The sequence below is a fragment of the Candida dubliniensis genome, chromosome 6, assembly GCF_000026945.1.
Source record: "Candida dubliniensis CD36 chromosome 6, complete sequence".
In the NCBI taxonomy this organism is placed as follows: Eukaryota; Fungi; Ascomycota; class Pichiomycetes; order Serinales; family Debaryomycetaceae; genus Candida; species Candida dubliniensis.
The window spans coordinates 474402-496739 of record NC_012865.1 but is presented as its reverse complement, the minus strand read 5'-3'; the positions used below and the strand labels follow the sequence as shown (position 1 = coordinate 496739).

Below are 22338 nucleotides of genomic sequence, written 5' to 3'. Positions count from 1 at the left end.
GTACTTTCTTTCTTCTTATCAGAGTTTATTCTGTTTTGATAGAAAATATATTAATACTTTAATTACTCGGCGCTACCAAGAGAATCAATAAGTTGTTTTTTTTTTTTTTTACCCTAACATTTCAATTCAATTTTTATTGAAAAAAAAAAAATTTGATTCTAGAGTTTATTCAAAGTTCAATTATATATTTCTTTTTGAATTTTCAATCTGCTAAAACTTAATTTGATTCTTGTACAGGGTTTAAAGTTATTGGTGTGATTAATGAATTCGCAAATTTCAGTTGCAAAATATTCTGGAGTAGAACCAGAATTGTTCAAATCAATAACTATGTGTTGTTGTAATAACGAGGCTCTTTATTCATTATGAGCTTCCCATTATCTACCTCAAAAAAAAAAAAAAATATACAAAACAAATAACCGCTTGCTTAGTGTATAATGTTCTGCAGTGATCAATCATTTCATTGCTAAACCCAAGTATTACTAAATGCCATACAAACCACTAAACCTGGTACTAAAATAAATCTTTCTGCTAGTTATACAATATTCCACTCTACATCTACAGGTAATAATCAACCAAATTAGACTGAAGTCATAACCTAAAGCTAGTATAATCTCTTGGCCAACAATTACAAACTCTTCCCCAGGAAAGAATAGTATTACGCAATTTTTTGACATGAAATCAGATTATGGCAACGCGTTTTTGTATAAAATCTAAATAATACCTTATACAAAAGAGATTCCAATAAATACATAAATACATTTATAAACTTATTTGTCATTATTATTTTCATGTTTCAGTTTTATCAATTTTTTTTTTTTTTTTTTTTTTTTTTTTTGCATCAATCAATTTATGTTCTTGTTCTTCAAACTCCTTATTATTATTATTCAACCCCGTCGTGTACACCTTACCATTATGTAAACAAAACAAACAAAGGGAGATTTCGTTGGTTGGTTCAGTTTTTTTTTTTTTCTACCAAACCTTCTTTTTTTCTTTTTCTTTCTTTTTCTTCTATATTACTTCGATTCTACTTCAATAGTAATACCCACCTATCAACAACTTTACAATGATGCTTCCACGTAACTCTCCACATCATTCTGAATCATCAGTAGCTTACAACAACAACAACAACAACAACAACAACAGTAGCAACAACAATGGTCGGTCATTATTTGAAAGAAAACCTTTGGCGCCAATAAATAGAGAATTCAAAATATCAAAACCACAACATATAAAACCCAATACCCATTCTCATACATTTACTACACCAACACCAAAAACACGAAATCATAACAACATTAATAGTAATAGGAATCATCAATATAGAAATCCCAATTTGAATACTTCTCTTGTTTTCACCCCAACGAAAAAATCATCATCATCATCATCATCATCATCTTCTTCTTCTTCTTCTTCTTCTTCATCACATTCATCGAATTTATTATCATCATCACCATTTATTGAAGAACCAGAAAATCAACAACAATCAAATTATACTAGAACTACATCTCATTATAGAACAACTTCACAATATAAATCTAAATCATCAATTAATAAAGATGTATTACAACATCCATCGATATTTACTACCAAAAAAACCCCATCTAATAAGGAAATGTCAGAACCAACAACAAATCCCAAACGAAGAACCACAACCACAACCACAACGGCAACTGTCCAAAATTCAAATAATAATAATAATAATAATAATAAAATTCTAAATCCATCAGTTCCTCATTTTTCAACTACTACTACTACTACTACTACTACTTCATCTTCTTCCACCTCCACCACCACCACCACCTCATCATTATATACATCTCCTAAACCTCAACAACAACAAAAACATCAACCTCAACAACAACAACAACTTTCATTAGATGATTTTGAATTTGGGAAAATTTTAGGTAAAGGGAAATTAGGAAGAGTTTATTGTGTTAAACATAAACAACTGGGACTTATATTTGCTCTTAAAGTGATGTCAAAATTAGAAATTATAAATTTAAAATTAGAAAAAAGTTTACGACGAGAAATTGAAATTCAATCAAATTTATATCATATAAATATTACAAGATTATATTCATGGTTTCATGATTCTATTAATATTTATTTATTATTAGAATATAGTCTAGAAGGAGAATTATATACTCATTTAAAAAAATTTAAAAGATTTAATAATATAATGGCAAGTTATTATATTTATCAAATTACTCAAGCATTAATTTTTTTACATCAAAGAGGAATTATTCATCGTGATTTAAAACCAGAAAATATTATGGTATCATTAGATAATCGATTAAAATTAAGTGATTTTGGTTGGTCAGTACAAATTCATCCCCCTTCCAATAATAATAACAACAATAACAACAACAATAATAATAACAACAATAATAATCATAATCAAAAAAAAAGATTAACTATATGTGGAACATTAGATTATTTACCTCCAGAAATGATTGAAAGTAAATCTCATGATTTTTCTGTTGATATTTGGGCACTTGGAATATTATGTTATGAATTACTTGTTGGTAAACCACCATTTGAATCAATTAATCGTAATATTACTTATGAAAAAATTATTAAATTAGATTATAAATATCCTAATCATAATCATAATAATCATAATAATAATAATCATAATAAATTTAATTTTGATCTTGATCCTGATGCTATTGATTTAATATCAAAATTATTAGTTAAAGATCCTAATAAAAGATTAAATTTAAATCAAGTATTAAATCATAATTGGATTATTAAAAATAAACCAAATTGGTCAAAATTGAAACAAAAAAATTATTTATAAATAAAATAATTATATACATAATATTAATAATAATATACATAGTTATATATATATATATAACTAAATTTAATGATATAAATATGAATATGAATATGAAATGAAATGAAATGTGTGAATATGAATATAAATGTTGACTAGGTTTCTTTTTTAATTTCTGTAGAATTAGTAACAAGTTGTCCAGTAGTAGATTGTTGCTGTTGCTGTTGTTGTTGCTGTTGTTGTTGTTGTTGTTGTTGTTGCTGTTGCTGTTGTCTTTGTCTCCATAACATTTGTTGTTGTTGTTGTTGCTGATGTTGCTGATGTTGCTGATGCTGCTGCTGCTGTTGTTGTTGTTGTTGTTGAAATTTAAACAATTGTTGTTGGAAAGCTTGTTGTTGCATATTATTATGTTGTGCTGTCATAACAATCGTTTTTGATGGTGCTCTTACTTGATACATTTCACCAGGTATAGCACTAAATGTTTGTGTAGGTGAATTAACATCAATTGGTTTGGCATCAATATTAATCAAAGCACATCTTCCTTGTAATCCACCAATTGATCCCGATATAGCTTGATTTGCTAAAGTTTGTTCATTATTTTGTTGTATTTGAGATTGATTTGATGATTGATTTTGTGATTGATTATGATGAGCAGATATAATTAATGCATTAGCATAAAATTCTCGAGCTCGAAGAAATCTATGACGATATCTAACTGGCATTATTACTTTCCTTTCTAATGGAATAGTATTATTTTTAGAAACTCCAGCTAAAACATATTCAGTTTCTTCATCAGGATTCAATACTTTAGTAACATTATTCCCAGATTCCAGTTGATCATTAAATGCAGCATTTTCTCGACGTTGTAACATCATGGCATGACTTTTGGCTATATTGGCTTGATTTCGTTTATGATATTGTTGTAATAATACATCATAAGGGGCACTTCTACCAGGAACAGCACGTTTTGCCCCCATTGAATGAGTCTTACAAGTTAATGAACGAGCACAAAGTCCACCAGAAGGTAATGCCACCCCACATTGTTTTTCAACATCAACAGGACCTTTTGGTTTTGCCACTGGTTTAGGCTTTGGTGCCAGTGGAGCTTGACTATTCACTGTACTAGTTGCTGCTGTTGATGCTACTGTTGATGCTGCTGCTGATGCTGCTGATGCTGCTGACGTTGCTGTGGCTTTCTTTTTCTTTGGTGGTTTTTCTCCAGCTGAAGCAGCAGCAGCAGCAGCGGCGGCAGCGGCCGCTTCCTTTTCTTTTTGAGCTTGTGATTTTTTATATTTTTTCTTTGGTCTGGTAGTACCTGGTTTACTACCACTTTCACCATTACCATTAGGTGCTGGAGTAGCATTCCTTGAACTATCTACTGATGAAGCATCAATATCAACCAATGCATTCCCTCCTCCACCTCCTCTACCTCTTTTCTTCTTTTGTGGATTGTTATTGTTATTGTTCGATAATGATGCAGCATTTTCTTGTTGTTCTTGTTGTCTTTTTTGTTTCATGGCTACACACTTTGTATAATGCAATGGTAAACTTTTTGTTCCAATAGGACGTTGACAAGAATTACAAATCTTATAAGCAATATTTTGTGATAAATAGGATTTTTCCGGATAACAATCGGGAATATATTTGGTAGATTGCGAATTTAAACAAGGATCTTCCGATCTGATAATTATTGAGTCTGAGTTTGGGTTGGGGTTCCGATTGGGATTGGGATTGGGGTCTTCAATTTCAACACTTTTATCTAAATAATTACCAAACTCTTTCCAAACTATAGATTTCTTCGATTCTGGATTCTCTAATAATGACAGTACTTGAGCTAATGTTATGACTTGGTCGGCTTTTGTTGACATTATTTGATAACAGGGAATCAAATGGTTTTTTCTTGATGTAGGTGTTTTTTATTTTTATTTTTTTTTGTTTTTTTCTCTGCTTATATTTTTTCTTTCTTTTCCACTTATCAATTAATAAATGATTTTATAAATATCCAACACCTTATTCTTTTTTAGTCACTAATATTGGACAGGACAGCTTTACCAATCAAAAAAAAATTGAATTTGATCAATATAGTGTTGTTGTGTACACCAGAAGTTTTTATCAATGAATGAAAACGGGGGGGGATAACGACGAAATTTTTTGTTTTTCTGTTTTGCTTTGGTTTTGGTTTTGGTTTTGGTTTTGGTTTTAGTTTGTGTGTGTGTGTCGTGAGGCTTCCGTTTCTCGCTTTGTTAACTTTTTACTCATTATAGATCGATTGGTGAATCACAACAACAACAACAACTATATTGGTTTCTTTTGATTCAATTATCAACATTGCATATTTCTTTCTATCCTCTCATACTCTGATACACCCAAGTTAACCATGCTTAGAAGAGAGGCCACCACAATAAGATTATCACCAGAAGATATTTTAGAATATGATGATAGTGTGGCACAACAAAAACAGAAACAAGAACAACAATCTATACCTTCTCAACAGAATCCATCTGATTTTAGTCCTCATAATATCTTACAAGAACAAATAAACAATAGTAGTCATAGCATAATCCCTGATTTCAAAGAAGAAACAGGTTCAATCCATCAGAGATCCCGTGCGAGTCAACAACAACAACAACAACAACTCCAACAATCAAGAGATGAGAGGATTGGTATTCACAGGAATTAGGGAATGTTACAAATAGGTGATATATACAATAGAGAAGGAAATATAGTTTAGTAATTTGGATTAAAATCAATTCTTTTAAGCAAATTATAAAAAAAAAAAAAAAAAACTACCTGCTAAGATTAGTTCAATTTGCTTTTCAGTTTGAGATTTCTGTTTATTTAAAAACTGATCAATCATTGCGTTAACAGGGTTAATAGTTTATAACTCATTATCCATATCAAGACGAATTACTGAGCTTGATTGACTTATATTGTTGATAGCATTAGTCAGGTTATATCATCTATAGTATACACCCCATCCCCTCCACCTTTTGTTCTTGTAATTGTTACGTTCTTTAGTTATATCTCTTGTGTTGATGACATATCTCTTTATTGTTAGTGGTTGATCTTAACAGAAAGTTTTGCCATGTATTTTTTGTGCTATTATGCACGACACATCTCAAATATGATTTGAAAAAACAAAAAAATGCACAGAATATTTTTCAAATTCTCCATAATAGGGTAAGTATATCTCTATAAACATAAGATAATGGGGTTTGGACGTATTTTACTTTGTGCATGTTCAATACTATACTTGAGTACAGGTGGAAGATGGACTGTTGTGACACTTGTATTTGTTTTGTCCATTTTATATAATAAAGACAAACATCAAGATGAAAAACAACTTGGGTCTTCTTCTTCTGCTCCACAACCAAAACCGAAAAAACCTTCACCTATTTATGCCGTTGATTTTACTTCAACAACATCATTTACTTCACCAACCACGATAAATATTCCCAGACGAGTTATTGGGTCTCGTGCAAAAAGATCTCCTAAAGTTTTCAAAGCATCAAAAAATGCCATTCAACAACAACAACCAGTATTGACAAAAACTACAGTTGATCTAGCAAAATCTCAAATATACATTTTTTATACCACTTTAACTGGATCATCACAAAGAATAGCTAAATCTTTATATGAAAAATTATCCGGTATTGAAAAATTTGAATCTCCACCTAAATTATTAAGTCTTGATGATGATGTTGATGATTTAGAAGAATATTTTTTGAAAACCCCACAAGATAATTGTATTTATTTAATGGTATTACCATCATATGAAACTGATTCTCCTATTGATTATTTTTTAGAACATTTAATCGATACATATCAAGATTTTCGTATTGATAAATATCCTTTAAGGAAAATCATTGGATTTAGTGTTTTAGGTTTAGGTGATTCTGAATCTTGGAATGGTGATAAATTTTGTTATCAAGGGAAATTAGCTGATAAATGGTTAGGTAAATTAGGTGGGAGAAGATTATATCCAATGGGACAAATATGTATGAAATATGAGGGGGAACCTAAAGCTCAAGAATGGATTCAAAATTTTGCATCAATGATAGTTAATGATAGTGATAATGACCAACCATTTTATATTGATGTTGGAAGTGATGATATAGATGATAGTGATGCTGAAGATGAATCTGTGGGGAGTGATGATGCTGATACTTTGGTTGATGTGGAAGATATGGGAGATATTATTCGTAAATCGGGGAAAACTTCTTCTTCTTCTTTTTCTTCAGGTATAGAAACAAAAGAAATGGTAGCTAAAGGATCTCCCACATTCAAATCATTAACAAAGCAAGGATATACAATTGTTGGATCTCATTCAGGAGTTAAAATATGTCGTTGGACTAAAAGTGCTCTTAGAGGTAGAGGGTCATGTTATAAATTTGCCTTTTATGGTATTAAATCCCATTTATGTATGGAAACTACTCCATCATTGGCATGTTCTAATAAATGTGTTTTCTGTTGGAGACATGGTACAAATCCTGTTGCTAAACTGAATTGGAGATGGGAAGTTGATCCTCCAGAAAAAGTCATGGCCGGGGCATTAGAAGGTCATTATCAAAAAATTAAACAATTAAGAGGAGTCCCAGGTATTCAAATGGATAGATTTGAAGAAGCCTTTAGGGTTCGTCATTGTGCATTATCTTTAGTTGGTGAACCAATTTTTTATCCTCATATTAATGAATTTGTTGGAATGTTACATCAACAACATATTTCTTCATTTTTGGTTTGTAATGCTCAACATCCAGATGCTTTAGCAAGATTGGCTAAAGTCACTCAATTATATGTCAGTATTGATGCTCCAACAAAACAAGATTTGAAAAAAGTCGATCGTCCTTTGAATAGTGATTTCTGGGAAAGATTAATGTCATGTTCGGATATATTACGTACTATACAATCACATCAACGTACTGTTTTCAGATTAACATTGGTCAAAGGGTTCAATATGGAAGATATTGAAAGTTATGCTGATATGGTGGAAAGAGCACGACCATCACAAATTGAAATCAAAGGGGCCACATTTTGTGGATCTTCTAATGGTAATGGTAATCCTTTAACCATGCAAAATATCCCTTTTTATGAAGAATGTAAAACTTTTGTGGAAAATTTAAATCAAGAATTACAATCAAGAGGTTTAGATTATGATATTGCAGCAGAACATGCTCATTCATGTTGTATATTAGTCGCTGATAAAAAATTTATGATTAATGGTAAATGGCATACTCATATTGATTATCCTAAATTTTTTGAATTACTTGAAAGTGGTAAAGAATTTGTCGATTTGGATTATGTTAAAGAAACTCCAGAATGGGCGGTTTGGGGATCAGAAGGTGCTGGTTTTAACCCTGAAGATACTAAATATGATAGGAAAGCTGAAAAATTGAAAAAGAAAGCTATAAGAGATGAACAAGCAAAAAAATTACTTGATCAACAAAAAAGTATGTAAGCAGGAAGTGTCACTTTGTAAGGTTAAATTATTTATTATTCTGTATAGTTGGTGTTTTTAATAAACCGTGAATTAATGATTTCGTATTGTTTGTAGCAAGTAACAGTGAATAGTGTTTACGGCTATCATTCAAGCTATCAAGAATCTCCGATATTGTGGTAAAATGAGACTAAGTTAGTAGCACTGAAATATACCTAATGCTTCTAGTATTAACAACAACAACTAACCTTTATACTATACACCAAAACAAGCAATGTATTAAACGTACTAAAAACATGCATTAAAAATATTTGAAACTTCTAAACAGAGAAATATATATATATATATATCCACTCCACTCCATGAAACCTAAATATCACTTTTTCAGTAATGAATTATGAAAATCAGGAGTCTTTAACAAATTCTTATTGAATGCACCTCCTGGTGAAGGAGTGAAAAACGTCACATAATCATTCATATTAAAACTTGTAGGGGTTAAAGCCAAACCTTGAGATGGTAACCCATTAGCATTTAAAGTATTGAAAAATGGTGTTAATCTATTCTGTGGAGTTCTTGTGGAATGTGAATTTATAACTCTTTTCGGCGTCACTGGTGGTGGTGGGGCAAGGAAGGCAGAAGCTGATGACGACGTACTAGCACTAGCACCAGAATTGGCACCAGAACCAGCACCAGCACCAGAACCAGAACCAGCACTAGAACTAGCATTAGCAGTACTTGTCGATGTTTGTGATGGTTGTGAAGATTGCAGTATTGAAGGAAGTGGTTTATTAATACCTCTAGGTGTATTTGAAAGATATGGTCTGGCAGGAGATGGAGAAGTGGCCAAATACATCAATAAATCAGCTCCTTCAGCATCATTATAACCATTCCCATTAGAGTTTTGCTTTGGGGTCTTTAAAAGTGCATTTTGAGAAGAAGATGATTGTGATGATAATTCTCGTTTGGCCATAGTAGGAGTTGTTGCTTGGTCTTTTGGTGGTGATTGTGATTGTGATTGTGATTGTGATTCTGGTTTCTTAGTCGGAGTAGAGGTTAGTTCTAATGATGGTTTAAGTGTGCTCTCTGTCTTTGGCTTTTCTGGGGTGATTTCTCGTAATACCATTTTACGAGGCGATGTTTTTCTTCTCTTGGTGGGACTATCTAGCATCATATCATCAGCAGCACTAGTATCAGCATGGGCTACATTTTTCAAAGGTGAACATGATAAAAACGCAGCAGCTGGTGTCCTTATATGAGTAGGTGATTTGCCATTTGGTGAATACAAGTTAATTGGAGATGAAGATAAGTTATTGATATTATTTGTGGGAGATTGTTCGTTACTATTATTCTTCATAATATAACTTTTTAGAGGAGATGATTTTGGTAAGATTATAGTGGAGGTTTTGATATTAGTTGGTGATAATGATTGTTTAGCAGTTATACTTGCTTTGGATAACTTTTTCTTTAATTGACGAGCTATTTGTTCAAGTTCTTCCTTTTTAAGAGGAGTCTTTGCTTTTGCCTGTCCATTATTAATTACCGTTGCTGACATGGTGATATTTCTAGTGGTGGTTGATGAGTAAGTGTAATTGTGGTGAATTGTTTAAGATGTCCTGAAAACTATTTTGCAAAGTAATATATAGATATAAACAATAAAATTATAGCAATTCAAAAAGATATATATATAAATTCAACAACTTTTTAATTTGAAAGGAGTCAGTAAGCAAGTGGGAAGAGAAGAGAGTTTTTTGATCGTTGTTAATTCTACTGGTCTACTTCTTCTTCTTTTTTTTTTTTTTTTTTCCTTTTCTTTACTTGCTCAATTAATTCTTATTCTTCTTTCTTTCTTTTTCAAGTTAAATTGATCGCGTCAGTTTTTAATTTAGTTAAACTTTGTGTGACATTTTCTTTATTAATTTAACTTTTTTGGGATAAATTGATATATTGTTTATATGCAGTACACACTTACTCACTCACATTTTGATCTTCATTCACCACAACGCACACACTTATCAACCCAACTACTGTTACTGCTTAGTCTTACAATATATAAAGAATAGATATGGAACCTCCAAAAGAAAAGAACAATTTGTTTCTAGAACTGTTTATTTAGGTTGTTTCCAATTTCTAACATTATTTGAAATGATCTGGTTTAGACGCGTGGCCCAATCATCTTGCGGTAGAAAGTTGCCCACACATCAATAACATATCCGATCAATCGATCGTAAAAAATCTTTCCACACACATACGTACATACAGATCACATGATAAGACAATTATATATTATTCCTTTTCCTTTTTCTTTCGTTAAGCAAAAGAAATACAAATTGTCTTATATAATTATTATAATACGTCCCATATTTAAAGTTTAATGACTAGAATTAAGGTTATATCAGATCTAATAGGTATATTGTTTCACATCACACTGCTTTTAATCCTATCCCATCGGTCTTCCATCAATAAACCCTGCCATAGTGCACGACCTTTTTTATTTTTATTTTTCTCTTTCACACACGCACACACTGTTTTCTGGAATTAACCGAGATGTAATTTAATTTAATTTCAATTTTTCATTTTACTTATCTCTCTAATAAACACATATATACACCAGAAGTTAGATATCATCATTTTTTTTTTTTTTTTTTTTGCAACATTCGTTAATTCCCAATAGATTCCCAAAAACAATGTATTTGATATTATTTGTGATACTAGTAGTATATGTTCCATACAAACTCATAACAACGGTATGGCCACATCATTTATTAATTCCTAGTCAAAACTGGAGGGAGAAAATATCACACGTTGTTAAATACCCTAAACCAATTTATTTGAAAGTTGGAACTAAACGATCAAGTTATCGTCGTAGATTGATTTTAGCTAGTGAGAATCCTGCCTTTTATACCAATTTTGTAAATAATAAATTGAAAATAGATCCCAATGATTGCAAGAATGGAGATGAATTTCTTAATGAAATGAGTAGAAGGGATATTGACGATCCACAACGTCGTATAATTTATGGATTTTTCCATCCATATGCTAATAATGGTGGTGGTGGAGAAAGAGTATTATGGCAGGCTGTTAAGGCAACATTATTGGCTGATGATAGGAATATTTGTGCCATATACACCACTAACATTGAAGCAGAACCATTAGCTATTTTGAACAAAGCAGAAACCAAATTTCAAATTGATGGATTAGATCGTTCAAGAGTTGTTTTCATTTATTTAAGAAGGTTTAACAATTTGATAGATGGGAACTATTGGAAACATTTTACATTAATTGGACAATTATTTGGAGGGATAGTATTAAGTCTTGAAGCCATGTATGAATTGTCTCCAGATATATGGATTGATACCATGGGTTTACCAAGTAGTTATTTGCTTGTTTCGCTTTCTTTGAAAATACCAATTCTTGCATACACTCATTTCCCAATATTACAAGAAGATATGTTTGGTAAATTGAAATTCCAGAAACTAAAAGATTTGACAAAGTTTAATTTTATTAAATTTAGTGATTATTTTTCATTAGGGAAATTTTTTTATTGGTCGGTATTATACTATTTTTATGTTTACTTAGGTTCCAAAATTGATATTGCTTTAGCAAATGGAAGTTGGACATTTAATCATTTATCCAAAATTTGGGTTTTTAATACTGCTTTTGGTAATGTTTTGGATGTATTATATCCTCCATGTGGCACCGAATTTTTAATCAAAGAAGCTAATTTAAACAAACCCAGATCTAACAAATTGTTGTATTTGGCTCAATTCCGTCCTGAAAAACGTCATGATTTATTGTTGAAAGAATATTCCAGTTTTTTGTCGAATAATTTCCCCAATGTGACAGAAGTCCCCAGTGCAATTCCAACTTTAGTATTTGCCGGATCATGTCGAACTGCTGATGATACTGCAACTTTGAAATCTTTGCAGGAACAAGTTGCCAAATTAGACTTGTTACGATTTGTCGAATTTAGAATAGATATATCTTATGATGAAGTGGTTGAATTATTATCCACTTGCAAATTTGGTCTTAATGCAATGTGGAACGAACATTTTGGTATTGGAGTGGTCGAATATATGGCAAGAGGATGTATCCCCATAGTTCATGCTTCAGCTGGTCCATTATTAGATATGATAGGAAGAAATGATCAAGAAGAAGAAAGTTTAACCAATTGGAAAACTGAAGCTGGATTTTTCTTTAAAAGTTATGATGATCCAGATCTCGATCCAAAATTTCAAGAAAATACTGAAACAGGTTACATTACTTTTGAATTATTTGACACACTTATTCAATATCCTACATTTGAGACATTATTAAAAGAATTATATGTCAATGACCCTGCTCTTATTGAAGATTCAAAGTTAATTAAAATGAGACAAATAGATCAAACTCGAGTCGCAGAAAAGTTTTCAAACAAAGCTTTCAATAAGAAATGGATTGAATACATCAATGATTTGAATTCTTTAGAAAAGCAATACAGAGAAGAGAAAAGAACTAAAGTGGAAAAAGTGTATTGAACCTGAGGATAAATTTAATACTATTTTTGGCATTTGGATTTAAATAAGCAATAGATGACTATTAATAACCAATTGTAAATAGTTCCGTAATAACTTCATTTCTAAACAGTTACATCATATAGTACTTAATGTTCATTTATTGAATTATGCTGTAAATATATGGTCGTGTACAATGTACAAATACATTTTTAAAATGAACACTTGACACGTTAACAAAACTCTCACTCTCTCTTTTGGCTTTCATTTCTTAGTTAACCGAAACAAGTTTGAAAAAAAAAAAAAAAGACCAAAAAAAATCCCGACAACACAACACAACAAAATTAGAATTCAAATTTGATTTCAGCTTGATCATTTGTTCTTACTTGTGTTCCTTTTTATACTCCATTGACATACATCCATTAAATTAGGGATAATATATTCACTACTTTTGTATCCTTTTATATTGACTGATTTGAAGAAAGGAAAAAAATGAAATTGGATGTTGTTAAACAATTTTCGACACGCTCAGATAGAGTGAAAGGAATAGATTTCCATCCAACTGAACCATGGATTTTAACAACTTTATATAATGGTAAAATTGAGATTTGGTCATATGCCACCAATTCGTTAGTTAAATCTATACAAGTCACTGAATTGCCTGTACGTGCTGGTAAATTCATTGCTCGTAAAAATTGGATTGTTGTTGGATCAGATGATTTCCAAATTAGAGTTTATAATTATAATACTGGAGAAAAAGTGACTCAATTTGAAGCTCATCCAGATTATATTAGAAGTATTGCTGTTCATCCTTCTAAACCATACATTTTAACTTCAAGTGATGATTTAACTATAAAATTATGGAATTGGGATCATAATTGGAAATTGGAACAAACTTTTGAAGGGCATCAACATTATGTCATGAGTGTAAATTTCAATCCTAAAGATCCAAACACTTTTGCTTCAGCATGTTTAGATAGAACAGTTAAAATTTGGTCATTAGGTTCATCACAACCAAATTTCACTTTAATTGCTCATGAATCTAAGGGGGTAAATTATGTAGATTATTATCCACAAGCTGATAAACCTTATTTGATCACTTCTTCCGATGATAAAACCATTAAAGTTTGGGATTATCAAACTAAATCATGTGTGGCCACTTTAGAAGGACATTTATCAAATGTTTCATTTGCAATTTTCCATCCTGAATTACCAATTATTGTTTCTGGTTCTGAAGATGGTACTATTAGATTTTGGAATTCAAATACTTTCAAATTGGAGAAATCCATAAATTATAGTTTAGAAAGAGCTTGGTGTATTGGAATATTACCTAAATCTAATGTTATTGCTGCCGGGTTTGATTCTGGGTTTGTTATTATTAAATTGGGAAGTGAAGAACCATTATTTTCTATGGATTCTAACAATAAATTGATTTATGCTAAAAACTCCGAAGTTTATCAATCAGTAATTAAACCTTCAAGTTCTGAAGGATTAAAAGATGGTGAATCATTAAACTTGCAACAAAGAGATTTGGGATCAATTGAAATTTTCCCACAAACTTTAAGTCATTCGCCAAATGGTAGATATGCTGCTGTATGCGGTGATGGTGAATATATAGTGTACACCGCTTTAGCATGGAGATCGAAAAGTTATGGTAGTGCCTTGGATTTCGTTTGGAATAGTCATGATTCATCAGCTGCTTGTCCATTTGCCATTCGTGAAAGTGGTGTTAGTGTTAAAATTTACAAGAATTTCCAAGAATATTTAACTCTTGATTTGATTTATCAAGCCGATAAGATTTTCACTGGTTCCTTGTTGGGTGTTAAACTGGAAGGTTGTATTTCCTTTTATGATTGGGAACATGGTAAATTGGTGAGAAGAGTTGATCTAGATGATGATATTGCTGATGTCATTTGGTCTGATAACGGCGAATTATTAGCAATTATCACTACATCCAATTTGGGTGAAATTAGCAGTACTGTGGGGGTTAAAAAGAATAACGAAACTTATTTCTTGAGTTATAATCATGAATTGTTTGAAGAAGCATTGACTAATGGTGAATTGGATGCAGAAGAAGGTGCAGAATCTGCTTTTGAGGTCTTGTATACTTTGCCTACTTCTGAATCTATTTTATCAGGTAAATTCATTGGTGATGTATTTGTGTACACTACTGGCACTACAAATAGATTGAATTATTTTGTTGGAGGTGAAGTTATAAATTTGGGTCATTTTGATCGTAAATTCTACATTATTGGATATAAAGCTAGTGATGGTAAATTGTACCTTATTGATAAATCTTTTGATGTGGTTTCTTGGTATGTGAATGCTGAAGTTTTGGAATTACAAACATTAGTTATGAGAGGTGATTTGGAACAATTTGCCACACATAATGTCGTTGATGAAGAAAGTGGAGAAGAAGTACCAGATTTATCTACAATCACTTTGGATAATGTATCTGAAGAATATTCTCAATTAATTTCAAGATTTACTAAAACTGAATTGAATCAATTATCAAGATTTTTTGAAAAATTGGGGTATTTAGCATTATCATTTTCATTATCTCAAGATTTCGATTCAAAATTCCAACTTTCTTTATCTACTGGTAATTTGAAACAAGCTTATGATTTATTATCAGCACAAGAAAAGGAAAACCCATCATTATCATTAGCAAATTCTACTAAATGGAAGAAATTGGGTGATTTGGCTTTAACAAAATGGAATATAAAACTAGCTCAAGAAAGTTTTTGGTTAGCTAAAGATTATTCATCATTATTATTACTATTATCATCTTCACAAAACAAATCCCAATTAATAAAATTAGCAGAAGTATGTGAAGCTAAAGGTAAATATAATATAGCATGGCAATCATGGTGGTTAGTTGGTGATGTTGGTAAATGTTTTGATTTATTAATTACAAGTGAAAGATATACTGAAGCAGTTATATTTGGTAAGAATTATGGGGTTGATTCTGAAAAATTGACTAAAGCCATTGAATTATGGAAACAAACTTTGCATAAAAAGAATAAAAGTAAAGTTGCTAATAGATTGATTGATAATTTTAGCAATTTACAAACTAATGGGTCAACAGGTGCTCCATTGATTGATTTGGAAAACAAGCAGGATGATGAGGAAGAAAAAGAAGAGGAAGAAAAGATTGAAGATGAAGCTGGTGCTTCAGAAGTTCAACATGAAGAAGTGGATAAAGTGGAGGCTGAAATACAACAAGATGATGAAGTGACAGCAGAAGATGTTTAATAATAGTTTTATATAAGAATATGGAAAAATATCCATTGTAAGAATTAACAAAAAGTCACCAAAGAGAAAAAAGAAGTAAGTATTTTTTTTTTAAAAAAAAAGAAATCATTAAATATATATATATATATATAAATCATTAAAATTATGGGCGTTTGTCTATTGTTTAAAAATATCGTTAAGGTCATACTCATCATCATTTTTTTTACCATCGCATATATAATATTTTTCAATTGGTGGTTGAATCAGTAAACTTGTTTCGTTGTTGTTGTTGTTGATATGTCCAAAATTTCTTATTTCAAGAATATCATTGAAAACTTTCTCTAATTTTTCATGTAATAAATGCGTTTCGGGATCATAAGGATCAATTTCGTTTAATCTGGCAACAAATTTACCCCCAGGTTTTAATAAATTACAACTTAATAATAAAGCAGCATCTAAAAATTCAAAATTGGCTTTATTTGGTTGTAAAATTGAATGATTTAATCCTTTATTATTATTATATCGATAATAAGGATTTGATTCAGTTAAATCATAAAATCCTGATTGTTGATAACCTGGTTTAGATAAATCAGATAAAATTAAATCTATTCTATAATCAGGTAATAAAGAATCTCTTTTACTGAGTAATTGTTGACGTTTTAATTGTGACATGGTGATATTTTTAAGTCCAGCTTCAATCCGTTCAATTTGTTTATCAATAATCATTGATTCATCTTGCTCTCTTGAAAAATATGATTTAGGATCAATATCCAATTCTAATTGACGTTGATCCCGTAATTGAGTCCAAGAAATTTCTTTAAAATGATTAACAATATTCTTATGAGCCAATTTTGAAAAAATATTCCCTTGAATACTTGAAACTCCAATTGGTGGTGATCCAAATAAAATATCAAATCCTAATATATGACATTTTTGATGAATTTTTTCTGGATCAGATAAATTATGAAGCCTTGCCACAGTATCACGAATATATATTAACCAATTACTAGGAATAAATCCAAGTTCAAGAATTTTGGTTTGGGATTTATTAAGAATTTTAAACCTTCGATCCAAATTTTTAATCTTACTGGTATTATCATAATTATAGAAAAAAATCTTATCTTTTCTTTTATCAGGGATATTAGTATGATCATGTGATCCAAAACTTAAATCAATAGTTCGAAATGATTTAAACCGGAGTTGTTGGAGATGACTGGTGGTAAAAGTCGTGGTTAAATATCGTCCTCCCTCTTTTCGTAGTGGCATATATTTGTAAACATTCCATATCATTATATATATAGACTGTAAGCCCCCAAGTTCATTTATATTGTTCTCTTTGGTAAAACTATTTGTAAATGAATGAATAAAGGCTGTTTACGGAGTGTTTGTTTAGCTTACAAACATCAACGCGTCGAATCACGAGCTACATAATTAGGGCTATAGCCCTACTCAAATATATGTGCACGTGATTAGATGTTTTTGGTTAGTCTTTTTTGTGCGCACTAAAATCTGTGTGGAAAATTTTCACCACATTAAAAAAACTCTCATCCCCAATCTTCCTAGTCCTTTCCCTTTCTTTCTTCTTTTTGGAACTTTATCCTCGTCGAATCAATTTTACTTTACCAATAATTTTTTTTTTGGGAGACGAAATAAATAAACAGAATTAAGAGATGTCTAAGATCACCAGTTCTGGCGTTAGAGAAAACGTCCACAAATTATTGGAATACTCCACTGAAACCAAGAAGAGAAACTTCTTGGAAACCGTTGAATTACAAGTTGGTTTGAAAAACTATGATCCTCAAAGAGACAAGCGTTTCTCTGGTACTTTGAAATTACCTCAAGTTCCAAGACCAAACATGACCATCTGTATTTTTGGTGATGCTTTTGATGTTGATAGAGCTAAATCTTTAGGTGTTGATGCCATGTCTGTTGATGACTTGAAAAAATTGAACAAGAACAAAAAATTGATTAAAAAATTGGCTAAAAAATACAATGCTTTCATTGCTTCTGAAGTTTTAATCAAACAAATTCCAAGATTATTGGGTCCAACTTTATCTAAAGCTGGTAAATTCCCAACTCCAGTTTCTCATAATGATGATTTATACAGTAAAGTTACTGATGTTAAATCCACCATTAAATTCCAATTGAAAAAAGTCTTGTGTTTGGCCGTTGCTATTGGTAACGTTGAAATGGAAGAAGATGTTTTGGTTAACCAAATCATGATGGCTGCTAACTTCTTGGTTTCTTTGTTGAAAAAGAACTGGCAAAATGTTGGTTCCTTGGTTATTAAATCTACCATGGGTCCATCATTCAGAATCTACTAAGTTTATTTTTACTTGTATATGTATAACTGAAAAATGTACAAATATAATAGTTTAATGATTCAAAAATGCAAATAACTACTTTCTATTTAGTAACCTACTACTCTAACTTTCTTATCTTGTTTCTTATTCTTCTTGTTATGTTTTTTATTCAGATTCTTTTCTGTACTGTTATTCTTTTTATGGAATGGAGTTGCAAATTTACCTGAAATGTTATTCATAGCAAAGAATTCTCGATCCAATTCATCACCAGCACTTTCTAATGCTGCTTGTTTCCCACCATAAAATAATGTCTTAGCTTCTGTTTGCAGTTGGTTGCTGCCTGTAAGTTTATTATGTTCATCTTTTGATTCACCAGTACTACCAGTAGCATTAGCAGCAGCAATATGTTGAGAAAAATTCAATTTGATCAAATCCTTCTCCAAATTAAATTCATCAATTGGTATATGTTTATGTTGCATAGCAGAAACTATTTGATGTTGTCTAGATTCAGGTAAATGGTTTAATGTGTACAATTCTCGATTGAAAACTCGACTTTCTTGTAAATTTGGTAATATCCATTCATTTTTATCATCATCGGCTGCTTCTTTAGGTGGAGGGTTAACATATAGTAATTTCCCATTGACATAATCTTTCAAAATATATCTAGCGGCCCTTGGTTCATCAGCGGATCCGAAACCTTGAGTCATATAACCTCTTGCTCTAGCATAGGCATTAAGTAATTCTCTGGCAGTTGGATATTCACCATTACCACCATCCTCAACTTTCTGTATTGGGATATGAATACCATAGACTGCTTCAAGGAAAAATTTAGGGATTCTTTGACAAACCAATGAAACTGGAGGAATGTGTTCACGTAATTGATCAATGGGTAAAACACCATTACAAACTAATTCAGCATTAGTATAAGCAAAATTAGGGAACACTAACCCGGGACAATCACACAATAAAACATCTGGCGACAAATGAATAGTTTGGAAATGTTTTGTTTTACCAGGAGTTGAAGAAACAGAAACTTTTTTCGATCCAACTAATGCATTAATGGTTGATGATTTACCAACATTCGGATACCCAACTAACCCAATTTGTAATTTTCTATCTGGGAATTCAGGATCAACTTCAAATTTAGGAGCTGAATCCATAAACAATTTTTCCAATTCTTCGATTTTCAATATTCTAATTGATTCATTAGTTTCAGTTTCTTCTTGTTCCACAACAACAGCAGCAGCATTACTACTAGTACCAGTATTGTTTTGTAAATTCTCTAATTCTTCACGTTCCTTTTCTAATAATTCATTAGCTTTAGCAGCTGAAAAGAAAACATAATTTATTTTTTTCAATTTGAAATATTCTGCCCAAGCAATACGTTGATCTCTAGTTAACATATCAGCTTTATTAACTAATAATAAATTATTTTTCGCCTTGTTATTCTCTGAATCACTTAATGAAGTGACATATTTATCCAAATCAATAGATCGGAAAAATAATGGGTTTCTAGCATCAACAATTTGAACAATTAAATCACATCTTTCAACAACTCTCCATAATTGCTTCCAAACTTCTAAATTTCTTTCAAAAGGTGTTAATAATAAATCATTATTTTCAGTTAATTGTGCCAACTCTCTTCTCCAATTTAAAAATGCTAAATTCTCTTGACGATCAATTTCTAATTTACTTTGATTCTTATTCCATTTAGGACGCTTAGGTATAGTTAATTTATTTTCAAACATCATATGTTTTTGTCTCATAGCTAACATTTCATCAGTAGTTAATAATCCGTTAGAATTAACAATTGAAGTATTACCAACTTTAATAATTTTCACTTGTTGATTTTTATCTGCAGTAAAATCAGTGTCTGCCAATTCAGCAGTACTTAAAAACTCATCCAAAGCATTTTCTTGAGTAACTGATCTTAATTTAACCCAGTTGGCTTCCTTTTTATCAGTAGTAAATCTCATTTCACCATCAGGTAAATACTGAATGGCATTTTCTTTTGTTCTTTGATTAGCAATGGATCGACCCAATCCAATAAGATTCTTGTTTTTATGATGTATTGGTTTGGGACCTTTTGGCGCTTTCCATTTCTTTTGTTCTGGATGTAATGATATCTTATTGCTATTCTCCATAATGTGTTTCTATTGGGTGTATATAATGTGTTCTAAACTGGTATTAGTTTATGATTAGTAATGGTGTCAAAAAAAAAATTTCTGAGTATGGATTTTTTTGGGATGAGTATACAAGATTGATGGGCGGAGAAAAGAGAGCAAGAAAATCAAATGGCGTGGAAAATGGCAAGCACATAGTTACTAATTACTTTTGCAGCAAATATAAATCAACAAACTAAGACCAGCACGTACAATTAAACAATTGGTAATTTTTCTTTCTATTAGGCTATGAGCTATGAATTATTTATTTGTCTTAACTAAAGTTCAGAAGTGGGTTTTATAATGGAATTGCCCCTATTATGTATGTATGAAGAACAGGGACTACACTACAGGAGCATAAATGTAACCAGCTTGTAATTTGGTCCAAGTTAGACTGCTTACTCTAATATAGAGCATAAGAGATTTGGTAAAAGACGAATAAATCAAAGAAAGTAGCAGTTGATCACGTGATATACTTTGTAAATATGAATTGGTTGATGAAACTGATGCAGATGAATTATTTGCCTTGTTATTTTTAGCGAAATATAATCAAAATGCAATAAAACTGGGGTACACAACTGTTTATATTAATAATAATAATAATAATTTACTGTTTAATTCACGTACTTATTGACATCAAACTATATATTATTATTACTATTATAGTATTTTCATTTATGCATTGATTTAGAACCAATCATATCTGAAAATGATACACACCAACACAGGGTACATGATATCCCACATGATTAAATGTATTGTGATAACCATTTGAAGGCCTCACCATATCCAGATCTCATGACAACGGAAACCATAAACACCTCAATTGGTCTAGTACCTTCTGGCAATTTACCAGTGTCTTTACCGGTAGTATTATATAATCCAAGGGCATTTTTCAATTCCATTTCCCCCACTGCAGTAGGAACATCGATCTTATTACCCAAAATAACAAATGGAACTTGACTTAATTCTTCAATTCTAAATAAACTTTCCAATTCTGCTTTAGATTCAGCAAATCTTTCAGTATCAGCAGCATCAACCAAAAACACAATACCATTGACTTCAGGGAAATAATCTTTCCATAATCTTCTAGCTTGTTGATGCCCACCTAAATCAAAAGTAGTAAATCTAACTGATCCAATGGCCAATTCTTCAGAAGTTGGATGTAATGTTGGTTGTAAAGTGGCTAATCTATCATTCTTTAACATATGTAAAAGAGTAGTCTTACCAGCATTATCTAACCCTAAAAACAATAATTTGGCATGTTTATTCCATAATCCTAATGATGATAATATATCTTGAACTGTAAATAATTACATTATAAAGTAATATTTGGTTAGTATATGCAAAACAATAATCAGATCAAACTCTATTGAGAGAGTGGTGGTGGTGGTTTTATGACCAACCACTCATTAATGAGTATTGACTCGGTAAAAATAAATCATTTTACATACACCAGTCAAAAATCCACATGATTAAATGTTAACGTATAATTAAATGTTATTATTAATTTTCCACCTTGGGGAATTTAAAAATCTAGAAATGTTCAATTCTTGTTAACTACAAGTTGGTATTTTTTTTTTTGTGAAAATCATCAATTCTCACAAATCTTTCGTTGGATGTATTTTCGTTCTTTTTGTCTTTTGCTTTTGAAAAGGATGGGCGTGTAAATGTGTCAATTTTTTCATCTACTGTTTTGCTGTTCAAAATGAGAAATCAATACTCTAAACGACATAATAACAATGTAACAACACCTGAGTTAACTAGATTGCCTCCTCTCTCCTCTAAAACCTATAGTATTATATTCATAATACCAATCACATTATTTCTTGACATTATTTCATTCTTAAGGTTTTATCAAGAAAATAGAAAGTCGTGAATTGTAACTATTACCTGCATATTGTCTCATAAATCTCTAGTTACACCAAAAAAATGT

At 31.0% G+C, this 22338-nt stretch overlaps 11 protein-coding genes across 11 annotated transcripts; 6 read left to right on the top strand and 5 right to left on the bottom strand. All coding sequences in view use genetic code 12, as the record gives it.

Annotated features, from left to right (window-relative positions):
• Positions 1-1063: 1063 nt before the first annotated feature.
• Positions 1064-2800, top strand: CD36_62510 (Aurora kinase, putative; the record flags this gene model as incomplete). The annotated part of the gene is made up of 1 exon (XM_002420961.1): positions 1064-2800. One exon carries the CDS (start codon positions 1064-1066, stop codon positions 2798-2800), a length of 1737 nt encoding a protein of 578 aa, XP_002421006.1.
• A 134-nt stretch (positions 2801-2934) lies between these two features.
• CD36_62500 (subunit of SAGA histone acetyltransferase complex, putative) lies at positions 2935-4647 on the bottom strand (the record flags this gene model as incomplete). Its single annotated transcript, XM_002420960.1, has 1 exon — positions 2935-4647. One exon carries the CDS (start codon positions 4645-4647, stop codon positions 2935-2937), a length of 1713 nt encoding a protein of 570 aa, XP_002421005.1.
• Positions 4648-5156: 509 nt separating this feature from the next.
• CD36_62490 (conserved hypothetical protein) lies at positions 5157-5459 on the top strand (the record flags this gene model as incomplete). The annotated part of the gene is made up of 1 exon (XM_002420959.1): positions 5157-5459. The coding sequence occupies one exon, from the start codon at positions 5157-5159 to the stop codon at positions 5457-5459; it is 303 nt and encodes a 100-aa protein (XP_002421004.1).
• A 528-nt stretch (positions 5460-5987) lies between these two features.
• CD36_62480 (tRNA wybutosine-synthesizing protein, putative) lies at positions 5988-8234 on the top strand (the record flags this gene model as incomplete). The annotated part of the gene is made up of 1 exon (XM_002420958.1): positions 5988-8234. One exon carries the CDS (start codon positions 5988-5990, stop codon positions 8232-8234), a length of 2247 nt encoding a protein of 748 aa, XP_002421003.1.
• A 355-nt stretch (positions 8235-8589) lies between these two features.
• Positions 8590-9765, bottom strand: CD36_62470 (transcription factor, putative; the record flags this gene model as incomplete). The annotated part of the gene is made up of 1 exon (XM_002420957.1): positions 8590-9765. The coding sequence occupies one exon, from the start codon at positions 9763-9765 to the stop codon at positions 8590-8592; it is 1176 nt and encodes a 391-aa protein (XP_002421002.1).
• A 1132-nt stretch (positions 9766-10897) lies between these two features.
• On the top strand, positions 10898-12727 carry CD36_62460 (alpha-1,2-mannosyltransferase, putative; the record flags this gene model as incomplete). The annotated part of the gene is made up of 1 exon (XM_002420956.1): positions 10898-12727. One exon carries the CDS (start codon positions 10898-10900, stop codon positions 12725-12727), a length of 1830 nt encoding a protein of 609 aa, XP_002421001.1.
• A 468-nt stretch (positions 12728-13195) lies between these two features.
• CD36_62450 (beta'-coat protein of the COPI coatomer, putative) lies at positions 13196-15958 on the top strand (the record flags this gene model as incomplete). Its single annotated transcript, XM_002420955.1, has 1 exon — positions 13196-15958. One exon carries the CDS (start codon positions 13196-13198, stop codon positions 15956-15958), a length of 2763 nt encoding a protein of 920 aa, XP_002421000.1.
• Positions 15959-16114: 156 nt separating this feature from the next.
• On the bottom strand, positions 16115-17227 carry CD36_62440 (ribosomal RNA methyltransferase, mitochondrial precursor, putative; the record flags this gene model as incomplete). The annotated part of the gene is made up of 1 exon (XM_002420954.1): positions 16115-17227. The coding sequence occupies one exon, from the start codon at positions 17225-17227 to the stop codon at positions 16115-16117; it is 1113 nt and encodes a 370-aa protein (XP_002420999.1).
• Positions 17228-17607: 380 nt separating this feature from the next.
• On the top strand, positions 17608-18261 carry CD36_62430 (60S ribosomal protein L1; the record flags this gene model as incomplete). The annotated part of the gene is made up of 1 exon (XM_002420953.1): positions 17608-18261. One exon carries the CDS (start codon positions 17608-17610, stop codon positions 18259-18261), a length of 654 nt encoding a protein of 217 aa, XP_002420998.1.
• An 86-nt stretch (positions 18262-18347) lies between these two features.
• On the bottom strand, positions 18348-20384 carry CD36_62410 (uncharacterized GTPase, putative; the record flags this gene model as incomplete). Its single annotated transcript, XM_002420952.1, has 1 exon — positions 18348-20384. One exon carries the CDS (start codon positions 20382-20384, stop codon positions 18348-18350), a length of 2037 nt encoding a protein of 678 aa, XP_002420997.1.
• Positions 20385-21151: 767 nt separating this feature from the next.
• SAR1 (small COPII coat GTPase, putative) lies at positions 21152-21875 on the bottom strand (the record flags this gene model as incomplete). Its single annotated transcript, XM_002420951.1, has 2 exons — positions 21152-21705; positions 21857-21875. The coding sequence occupies 2 exons, from the start codon at positions 21873-21875 to the stop codon at positions 21152-21154; spliced, it is 573 nt and encodes a 190-aa protein (XP_002420996.1).
• Positions 21876-22338: the final 463 nt, after the last annotated feature.